General features: G+C 41.4%; 1 protein-coding gene and 1 long non-coding RNA gene across 8 annotated transcripts; one reads left to right on the top strand and one right to left on the bottom strand.

The window, feature by feature from the left end:
• Nucleotides 1–304: 304 nt before the first annotated feature.
• Nucleotides 305–1,198, bottom strand: LOC138956327 (piggyBac transposable element-derived protein 3-like). The gene has a single exon (XM_070327713.1). The coding sequence runs from the start codon at nt 1,196–1,198 to the stop codon at nt 305–307; it is 894 nt and encodes a 297-aa protein (XP_070183814.1).
• A 1,339-nt stretch (nt 1,199–2,537) lies between these two features.
• LOC138956328 (uncharacterized) lies at nt 2,538–9,915 on the top strand. 7 transcript variants are annotated; one of them, XR_011452604.1, is made up of 4 exons: nt 2,538–2,556; nt 3,580–3,661; nt 4,936–5,166; nt 9,719–9,915. It is a non-coding gene; the product is annotated as an uncharacterized lncRNA (long non-coding RNA). The 7 variants fall into 7 exon arrangements; XR_011452601.1 differs by lacking the exon at nt 2,538–2,556 and adding an exon at nt 2,590–2,745; XR_011452606.1 differs by lacking the exon at nt 2,538–2,556 and adding an exon at nt 2,895–2,913.
• Nucleotides 9,916–11,453: the final 1,538 nt, after the last annotated feature.

The raw sequence follows: 11,453 nt of genomic DNA, 5'->3' as shown, positions 1-11,453 counted from the left end.
AAAAGCAAAAATTACAGATGATCTGAACTTTTATTGAAATAAAATCATTCAAGATAACATAAACAAGTCACACAACTGAATTTTGAGCAATTGTTGCCTTTGATAAATGGGAAATAAACTGTTCATTCTAACATTTTGTACAGAATGAAACAAACTGTGAACACAATTCGACATTTCGTTTCTGACTCTGGAAACAGTCGGTGGCTTTTGTCATTTTGACTTCAATTCAACTGAAGAATAGAGTGTTGCAGTCGTGGTTCACATACGTTGAAGAACATTATTTAGTGTGATATTGCCGGAAGCATCAGTCATGAACCCTGACCTTGCATTTTGAGCAACGGTGCTTGGTCTTCTTGCCGCAAGCTCCGCATCTCAGTTGTGTTGGCCATAATTCCACCAGATGGTCCAGTCGGTCAAACCTGATCTCTTCCAAGACCCGCTTGTCCACAGAAACGTGGCCTCTTGGACGGCCAGGTGCTGCATGGTGTGAAGCGCGGCCAAGGTAGACCCTGACAACTCGCCTGCGGATGGCGAGAAGATCCAGCGGGTTGTTCTTTGCAGCCTCAGTTGCTCGGTACAGATGCCACACCTGTTGGGTACAGGCGTCTAGGCGGTAGGCAAAGATGGCCCACCACCACTTCTTCGAGCGTATGGCAATCCTGTACTTGCCAACGTTCTGATCAGTGCGATCAACACCTCCCATGGTTTGGTTGTAGTGGCGAATCAGGAAGGGCTGTGGGAGTTGAACTTGCCTGGACTCTGACCTTGACCACCTCTTTGCCACCTGAAGTGGATGTACCCCAACCTTGTTTGAGACGACGTTCACGATATTGTTGTCGTTCCATCGCACGACAATGAGACCTGACTTTGTGTCTGTGGCATAGTCAAAGGTTCCTCTTGGCGTCTTCTGCATGTCTTTCACATCTCTCAGTGGGCAGTCTTCGAGACGATTTGCTCGGATTGTGCCTGTGCACGCGATGTTCTTTTCCGACAGCCGATCCACCAGTTTCAAACTCGTGAAAAGATTGTCAAACGTCAGGTGGAACGAGCATCCCTCCACTTCCTGCAGCTCGGCTATGAGATCGAGAACCACCTCCCCTCCCATGCCAACGCCCGGGTACGCTGTCGGTCGTCCTGTGGCTCCTTGGTAGGGCTCGCACTGAACGATGTATCCCAGAGGAGTGGTCAGAACCCACATTTTGAATCCAAACCTGATTGGTTTACCACGAATGAATTGTTTAGCGCCATACCTGCCGTAATACGGCACCATCGACTCGTCGATGCTGAGATTCTGCGTCTGAGTGGCCTTTACACAAGCTTATGTCCAATCTTACTCTTTCTTCATCTGAAGACCAGTCATTCTCGGGTTCATAAAGTGGCTGGCGTTGACCATTCCTGACAACTGTTGCAGAAGCAGGCGCCCGCAGCTGACGGCCATTGAGGTTGGAGACTGTCCCTTTCCCGTCTTCTTCTCCGCTGTCTTCATCAGTGTCCTCAGTCACAGGAGGTGGCTCAATGAAGACAGAGGCTTCCTGGACACTGCTGTCATCTTCCAGCATTGATAAAACGTCGTTGACATTATAGAGTCTGGAAGACAAGAGAAGCAAATCCTTCTTTGTATGTGTTAAAAACCCCATCCCTCTCGTGCCCACGGTCCCATATATGGGACGGCACTTCAAACACTCACAGATGCAAGCAAAACTTTTTTGTAAACAATCCGCGAAATCCATATTCAGATAACATCAGTATCTCCATTATTTATTCTTTGTTTGATATATAAAAGTCCTTGGTAAAGAAAATAACAACTTACCTTTTACTGCTTGCCATTCTGCTCATCAATTCAGACCAAAAAATGCAAATGGCTGCACCTGTGTGAAACGGTAAGGGAGATACATCCCGTTCAACACGAAAACTGGACACACGTAGCCTCCCTTGATATGTCTGGGGAATAATAACCACTTTATTGGGTTCAGTTAATTTATAATCTCCACTAAAAGATAGCGTCCCATATATGGGACGGTGGGCACATATGGGTTAAGTTTTGCTGATAAACAAAAAAGTTATTGTCACCTGAATACCCCCACCCAAATTTCAAAGTTGGACGTTTCATGACATATGCATGCCTAAGGCCAAAACAAATAAAAATAGTCTGTTTACGGTATCCCGACCGACCCTATTTTTTCGCGCGACCCTAGACTTTTTTTTGGCATTTGGGGGAGAAAAAAAGTCTTTGTTTTTTTGGCAAAATAGCTTAAACATATAGTGTCCACGCCGCCATTTTGGAGTTTTTTTTGTCGAATTCGGCCGATTTGAAGAATTTGGGGAATTTAGTGTACCTTAATTAAGACGCACCTGGCCCGGTTTGCTCAATAAAGCACCACAAGTATGCTAAATAATTAAATCAAAATGAGTTTTTTGACGTCTGCTCTCCACCATTTGAAGATTAAAATTGGCCGTCATAGACTGGTTTTCGTCGCGAGCGCGTGCCGTTAGCATGACGACTAAAAACAATGGCGGATGGGATAGCCGCTCAGTGGGACAAGCCCGCAAGTTTCAGTAAGAAATCGACTCCATGTGGTTCTGAAAACAGCTGACTGACTCCGAACGACACAGAATCACGAGAAAGACATGCTCGGCGCACAAAATGCAAAGTTATCATCAGCAAGTAGACGGAAAGCTGGATTCAACTGAGTGTTTTACCGTTCAGTGTGCGCCGCGACATAGCTCTATCCTGCTACTGGAGATGTAAGTATTAAATAAAGCGAGTGTTGTCGTGTATACTTTGGAAAGACCTCGACACATTTTGCTGCCGTGTTGTATGTGTGTCTGCTGGTGTGTAGTGCGAATGAAGGATCAATCAAGCGGCCGAATGTGTCCCGCAGTTTTTCCTGTTTTTGTTTGAACACGGACAGTGTCAGTGTGTGTGTTTGCAACTACGGTGCGTGTGTGTCTGTGCACTGCACAGGAGCTTGTATCAAAACGCCGGTCGATCATCGTAGCAAAGTTATCATCGTAGTAAGGGTAAGCATGCAGAAGTAAATAATGATCGACCGGCGGTTGAATACAAGCTCCTGTGATGCACTGTATGTGAGACAGAGAATAACAGAGTAGCCAGTCTGTGAGTAATCCCCCTAAAAAAAATTTTGAGATGGAAAAAAAGTAGGGTGATTCTGATATTTTAACGCTTTATGGGCAGTTGTTTCTTTGCAGTCTTTGGAGGTTGTGCAACAGAACATGTTATTTATAACTGACATTTTATATTGTCAGTGGAATGAGTTTTTCTGTGCAGTATTCCAGTAAGAACTATGATTGAAGTTTATTGGTAAAGCTTTGTGAAAGGGTTACTTTTAATGAAGAACACATTCTTCCTCAGTGTTCATTGAAGCAAACACTAAATGTGGCAGAATTTCATTCATCCTTTCTTTTTTGACTGCCATTTTAAGTGTCGCTGTGCATGTTCAAAGCTTCATGTTCAGAACTGATGTTGCTGTAGAACTATGTAATTGGCCAGCCTTTGGTTTACACTTAGTGGTTTTAGATGTTGCTATAATTACTATAACAATTTTCTGACATTTTCAGTGACCAAGCACCCGGACATCAAACATTCTTGCAATGTGTGGCAATAATGGCATAACATATTTCAGACAAAAAGATCAGTAAGGTGAGTTTAAATGTTCATAATTTTGGTGTAAGTCAAGCTTATCTTTTATCTTGAGCAACTATCTCTGTCGTGTCTCTCTCAGGCTGCGCACCCAACATAAGTTGCCAGGAACCAATTCCTTGAGTGTGGCAATGGTTTACCATTTCTGGTTTACTTGAACTGCAGCCATACAGAGAGGAATTGTTGAGTGATTACAAGTTATGGAGTCTTTAAAAAGATGTAGTTAGAGGATAAGACACTGTAAACGTTTAGAAACAGTATTTTTCTTCTTCATGGTTATAACAAAACTGCAGCATGTGTCTTCAATTTCTGAAGATGCATTATAACGACAGTGGCACCCCCCTTTTAAGACCTCAAACAATCTGAGAAAATCAAGTCTTAAAAAGGAATGAGTCTTATAATGGGGGTAATTTTACAGACGTTATGAACAGAAAATGTGAGTAAACAAGGTTTTAAAAAGGAGGGAGTTTTAAATTTGGGGTCTTAAAAAGGGGGGGGGGGGGTTCCACTGCATTATACATGCCATGGAAATCATGATGATTTTACAGATAAATACAATATGACAATTGAAAGCAATTTGCAGCCCAGTGTCTTATTATCTGATTATCTGATGTCTATTTTTATCATTGCACCCTTGCTACAAAACTCGTGGTTACAACTTGACCAAAAGTCAATTATTATCAATAAACTAAGCAACATGCACACACAAAAACATACTCAATTGTCGAGAACAGTGTCAGTTTTATTCCATGTAGATCTTAAAAGTTAAATGCAAATGTACACATTTTCAGAAACAAGTCTTAGAATTCTGCATTTCAATCATATAAAAGATGTGAATTGATATAACCCACACCCATGATTTGTATTACTTCAACAGGGTATAGTTATGGCTTGGCTTGCTGCAACATGTCAACGAGTACTCTTCAACACATATTTGTTCTGCACAAGGTTTACTAGACCTGTCAATTCAACGCATTAATCAAGATACTTTCAGGACCCTTCCCCAGACTTTATTGTTCATGTCAGCTGTTCTTTGTGCCAGATTGTGTATCCCTTTTGACTGACAATAATGCTGCAGAGGGAAATACTACAGTGGAACTTGTAAAATTCGGAGAAAATCAGCTACGTCTTAAACAGGGGGAGTAAATTTACAGAGATTATAAACAGAAAATCCAAAAAAACAGGATCTTAAAGAAGGGGGGGGGGCGGGGGGGGGGGGGGGGGGCTGTAAATGAGGGTTCCACTGCACAGCTAAAAGTGATCTTTCTCTGCAGGTACAATATAGTGTCTACAATACAAAGATGGTTTGCAGTGGAGGTTGACGTTGCAAAGTCCTATGCACACATCACTGAACACAAAGTTCGTCCCCAAAAGGCGGAGCAGCAGGGAAGTTTTCTACAAGCCAGAACCCCCAAGTCTATCTAATCCCACGGTCTACACATCTGGTCCCCACAATGCCCTCCATCTACCAAGGAAATTGATTTACAGCAACAGTCACAATAATTGTAGGTGCACCTTTATGTCTGCTCATTTGAGTTTATTTTATGCAAAGAATTGCAAGTGAAATCACATGTATATATACCTGTAACTCCAATTATCCCAATACCTACACAAAACTATACTGAGACTAGAAATTAAAATGAGGAAAAATATTAGTACTGTAAACTGCCTTTTGAGTGCTTTATGCACAGATTTTGCCCAAAGTAGGGGGTGGGGCGTTTACTAGGTACTGTGCCTGTGCAGGATCAGTTCCTCGTTAGAAATGGTGATATTTGGTATCTTGGTGTGAACATTTTAATAGGAGATGTATCTGTGCACAATTAGTCACCCTGTAAGTATCTTTCGCCTGATATGCAAGTGTCTAAACAGAAGAAAAAAACACTAAAAACCCAACAAAAAATTCACTGAGAGTGAATGAACACACATCCTACAAACCACAAAGTAAATAGTCAGTCAGTCAGTCATTGATACTGATCCAATCCATAGGAAATGGCGTAACCAAACACTGGTCGTTTCACATGCTCCCTTATATCACTAAAATCAGACCTCTTCAACTTCCGAAGACGCTCTCTCATCTCCATCTTTTTTTCACAGGGCTATCCAGATACTCCAGTGACCAGAGTATTAAATAAACATTATAGTTGTCTTTCAGCATTCCCTAGAATGACAATGTCACTACAGGGTGCAGAACTGTGCACATCATTTAAAAAACACACACACACACACACACAAAACACACAACATATGTTGACGACACTGATCCAAATGTTGGAGGATGGGCGTTAACTAGGTACTGCAGGCGTTGAAAAGGTAGTTTATGGTACATAAAAAAAGCAAAAAGCAATGTGCTTTGAGAGATAAAACATACACAAATTCAGAACGATGCTAAATACAGAGTATGGTTACACCAACCCCCAACGAAATGTACTTCATATAACACCACAATGTACTTCAATACAGGCGACTAGGACGAAAGTCAGTGTACTGGCCAGTTGGATCTAAATTGTCATTCCTATGACCCATACACAGCAACTGCACATGGCGACTCTTACACCTTCACCCAAATATGTATGGGGAGATTTATATAGCGCTTAACGTTCTCTAAGCGCTTTACATATTAAATTGTGTGGGGAGGTTCACTCTCAATTCAACAGACTGGATTTCATCGTTTTATTTAAAACCCCACGTAGAACAACACCCAATGACCTGAAAACATAATACAAAAATTGTATTAAGTTTCAGGAAACAAGTCATGAAAATAGGCAATAGAAATGAAGCAATGTTGTAAACAACAAGATCGGATATATTTACATAATTATTCACAACACCATAAGTACTAGAGCAAAGAGTGACACAACACAACATACCGCAGTCCTAAAAACAACATGAACAAACCATGACTAGAGAGTCAAATGCAAATTACACAAGTAAGTTCAAGTCGCTATCAGAGTTTCTAGCACAACAGAACACAAGCTTATAGAAAGTCAACGTGCACAGTGCAAACTCTCAATCTCATTCCTCACAACATCACCGACAAGTTACTTTATGCCAGGATCAACAAGGGACTGTTGGGTATGGGTTATACATCAAATACTCTAGCGCTTAATCGGTGAACAAACAATGACCAACCAAACAAACAAGAACAACAAATAAACATACAAATACCGACAAAACAAACAAGTAAACAAACAACTGACAGTTAACAAACAACAACGCATAAATGACACAAAAGGATTCTAGTAAAAGACTACAAAAGACCTACAATATATGTATTCAGAATAACCAAAGTCCTGAATGGACTAAGTCAGTAAGTGGCACTATGTGTCGCGCCACGGAATAACTAGCTAATCAAATGCCCGTAAATTGCAAACCCAACCATCAAATACGAAGGGAGCGAGAGCGAAAAGATTGGTGTAGAGGAGACAGTGTCACCAAACGGAGCGTCGTAGATTGGGGTGGAAACATTTCTGCACTTTTTCCCTCCCGTTTGAGAACCGTTCGTGGAAATCGTGGGTCAGGTGAGCGAGACAAGTCATTCCTATCCCAGTTGGTAAGGAGGAAAGATGTCGGCAGCTTAGCACCAGCGACACGCGACAACTCTGCAATGTACTGCAGGTGAGGTTAAATTAGTGAGTTTAGTTTATCCCTACCCTCGTCAACCAATGATATTTTAAAATGTTTTACTGGGAACAGGAGAAGAACAACATGATTATTGAACGTTTTCCGTAAGTTTTTCAAGGTAAATCATGTATCATTGAGGCCGGTAAATTTAACACTGTATGTCCCTCGGAACTGCAAAGTAAGTTGTACATTTTCTTTTCCTCTTAAATATGCTGCATGGAATGGGTGGAAAATGGCAGGCGGGTATTTGTTTTGCTGTCTTATGCATGGACGTCTTTTGTGTGTGTGAACGAACAAAAGAAAGAGTGGCTATCTAGTGAGTTCAGTGATCCGAAAGATTGCTGGTTCAACATATTCCGTGCTTCTGCACTGAGTTAATATTGCTGACAGCACGCGTTCGTAGCTGGGTATCATTGTTATGAAAGACCTTGCACTGCGGGTGTAGAATTCGTGCTGTGGTATTAAAGACTGTTGGTGTGACCACTGGTCAGTGAAAGAGTGCAGCCCTTAGCTGTTCTTTTGTTATTTTGTGCGGGAAGAAAAGCAAGTTTTCCTACGATAGTGACATGCATGGTCCGTGGGTTGTTTAGTGCAAAAGTTCATGAACCGAGTCCTTTTATCAGAATGGATTTTAACAGTAATTGACGAGCGTTGATATGCTTAAATTGTGCAGTGGTTCAGTGGTTTGATAAGTCAGTTATATGTATTCTGATAATCAAAATAATTCTAAATAATAATATGTTTAGAAAGGTCAACTTTTATGTTGTATAATGCATAACAATTACTGTGGTGGATATATTTTTGTCGACTTGTGTGTTGGCATTTATGATAATTTTTCCACCAACTTTCGAGTTGAAGCTGTGACAATTTATTGGTAGATTGTAGGGTCACTGTTGTGATGATCAGCGAGAGGAAAATTGTATTAAGTGTTTGAAACATTTAATTATTATAATATTTTTCTCTTTATATTTTATTGATAGAATTGACGCTGGAATTTATGCAATGGCATGGATAGGAATCCATAACTCAGGTTATAACTTGCCATTGTGTCGTTTGATGTTGTGATGATGTTGATGGTTTTCATACTGATCTACGGTTTCCTCTCTGCCCGCATGGCAGTCGGGAAATCGTAGGGTCGGAAAGTCTTGACACACTTTTCCGATGTAGGTAATGGTCGCACCAGTATTACGCTACTACTACTGCTGCTACTACTGCCATGGGGTCCATCACAAGAGGACAACTGTTGATCCCGACCCGTGGACATCTAAGGAGGAGTTACAGGCCGATGGATCCGGGTTTCTCCTGCCTTCGCCTTATACAACTTTCCGCAGGATCGTCAGGCGGAGACCTCCACACTGGACGTCAGTGAGCAACGTCTGTGGGGGCTGTTCTTCGTCAGCGAGGCGCTGCGTAACGTCGTCTGCTTCCATTCGTCGCAGACAATAACGGGACTTTTCTCCGTCACACAGGCTAAGTTATTACTTATATATCTTGGGTGTTGTGTGGAAGGGGGGTCGCCGTTCGGCAGTGTAATGCTACACTGAAACAGTTCTATTGATGTGCGCGATTTGTTTTTTTTTTTCTTCATATATTAACTGGTATTTCATGTGGCCAATGTACTGTATGTTCATCGAACAATTCTACATACTAAGTTTGTGTGGCTCTTCGTTCTTCAGAACCCACCAGGCCACTGGAGTGTGATTTGATTGATTGTTTTGTAAACTGTTTGTGGGTTACATGTTGAATTTAATCTTATAAATAGATGAACTGGTTTTTTGCTTCATTCTTTTTTTTTCTCTCCCTTTTGCTCTCCTGTCTATCTGAACCCTAAAGCGTTTTACGTTTGGAGATTGTATTACAATTTATGAGTGAGGTGCGAATCATGTAGAGTTTGTGGGTACTTGTGTGTGAGGCGCGGTGCGAGTGAATTGTTTTATTTTCTCTAAGCCCGCGGTTTGCGCCCGCGACACTATGTACTCACCAAACTGTACAGCAGTTTCCTACCACAACAAGGGAGGTAACAAATGAGGGCAATCAGTCTTCAAAGCACACAATTGGTGGGAGATGGGAACACACACAGAAATACAACACAGGCACACGACAAACACACAACTAGGACAAGCAAACACATAAACAACACACACAACACAGGGGCATAGTTGTGTTACAAGCATCAGCATTGCAACAGAAACTAGGTCAATAGTACCACATCAAATACAGTTCTGGCAGCTAGGCTATGTATTTGACCTACATTCAATATACATCCAAAGTTTGCAAGGACTGACTCATTTCTATCAACCTGAACTGAGAACAACTCAAATCCTAGCCTGAGACAAGAAGAATAAGCTGGCACCCATGTATGTCCACAATGTAAGCTGTGTGAATGTTGCGTATCGTTTTGTTTTATTGATATTCCCCATCCTCTTCTTCTTCCAGGGCGAGGGCACCTCCAATCTCTTCTCTGTGTGTGGGCCAGTGGGAGCCTGCTGTCATCAAGCACCAGTGCCTTGAAGTCCTGGAGCATAAACAGAAAACCACCCATCACTAAAGACGCTTGATTCAGATTCAAACTTCAAATAATAAACATGAACCAAATGCAAGAAAAAGTGTGAAAATAAAAAGTAAAAGAATAGTATTTGTAATCTATTCATCTATGTAATGGGGTGCAGGTGTGAGTAAAAGGTGTGTGTGTGTGTGGTGGTGGGGGGGGGGATTTACTTGTAGGCATAGGCTTTCCAGATTGTTGGCATTCTGACACACTGACCAGTGGCACTGTGTAAAAATGTGTTCCAGTACTACCGATGAGCAAAAGTGCCAGTTACACATCTTTAGGTACTTGGAATGAATGCCCAGTTTACCCATGCATTGAACAGTAAAACCTAAGTTTGCCCCCCCCCCCCGCCTTTTTTCTAAACATTTGTCTTTTAAGACATTACTTTCTCAGATTTCTGTTTATAACCTCCATTCTAACACATATTGCTTTTTACATTTAGTCAAGTTTTGATCTTTAATTGAGTTTGTAATATCTTAAAAGAAGGGCTCCACTGTATCTCTAATTTTTTTTCTCCACAAGTCGTATTGAAGCAGCAGTAGTCAAGTGCTAAACCGCATAAAGGCCTGTTTGGTATACTATTCGATTCTGATGTTTCAAGCAGAACTGCTGTGTGACATGTGGTTGGAAAATGTGTCTCAGGGATTGTCTTGATTTTTAAACAATTGAACAGGAAGGCAGACATGAATTTGAACTGCAAGGCCACTGTGTTCCGTGTGAGGTACTCTCTGCCAGGCTGCCACCAGCTAAAAATAACCGGCAGTACCACTCTCCTCCTGCCGATTTACCCTTTCCTTCCTCCAACCCCTTCCGCCCACACTGGCGCCTGAAATATATATAGGGCCAGACCTGCACTCTTCTTTGTCTGCAGCGCTAGCGTGCGTGGCCCCAGCTCTCTGTTATGCTGTGTTGATAACCTGGATGCCGCGAGCAGAGAGATAGCAGTCGAGCAGAGAGATAGCAGTCGTTCTGTGTGGTGGCCACAGAGATATTAATATTGCCTATTTCGGAACTGATGTTTTTAGTGTGTTTAGTTGTATTTATTGCAATGCATGCCACAATTCACAAGACAGAAGAAAGGATACATGAGAGAATTAGAAAAAGTGTGTTCCCCCCCCCCCCCCCCAAGTATATAATTATGCGACTCTTTGCACTCTGAAAAAAAATGTGCATGCTGCATTTAATGAAACACCTTGAAACAACGCAGTAAACAAAACATCCTAAATGTGCCACAATAAAAGAACACAAAATAATGAAAGATAAAGACAAAGGTAATCCCCAAGTACATAATACATATATACAACACTTTACGAAATATATACAAACAGTAGAGTATATACAGTCGTATATTTACATACATATTATGCCAAGGACTACTAGTAGAAGTCATTGATGGTGCGCATGTAAAATTTGTTTTGCGTTTATATAAGTATATAATTCAAAATAGTGTAGATAATGTCAGTAACATATAAGAAAGAAAACTGTTCATGTTACAGTGTTAGCTGCATGTGAATAAAACAAAAAAGCTTACCTCACGGCCCTCCTATACAAGTCTCACAAACTTGTATATATAATATACCACAGGAGAAAAAAAAAACGTAGCTCGCGCGCGCTCACCCA

This window comes from Littorina saxatilis, unplaced genomic scaffold, assembly GCF_037325665.1.
Source record: "Littorina saxatilis isolate snail1 unplaced genomic scaffold, US_GU_Lsax_2.0 scaffold_941, whole genome shotgun sequence".
Lineage (NCBI taxonomy): Eukaryota > Metazoa > Mollusca > Gastropoda > Littorinimorpha > Littorinidae > Littorina > Littorina saxatilis.
Note: the sequence above shows the minus strand (reverse complement) of the source record. Positions and strands in the feature narration are given on the sequence as shown.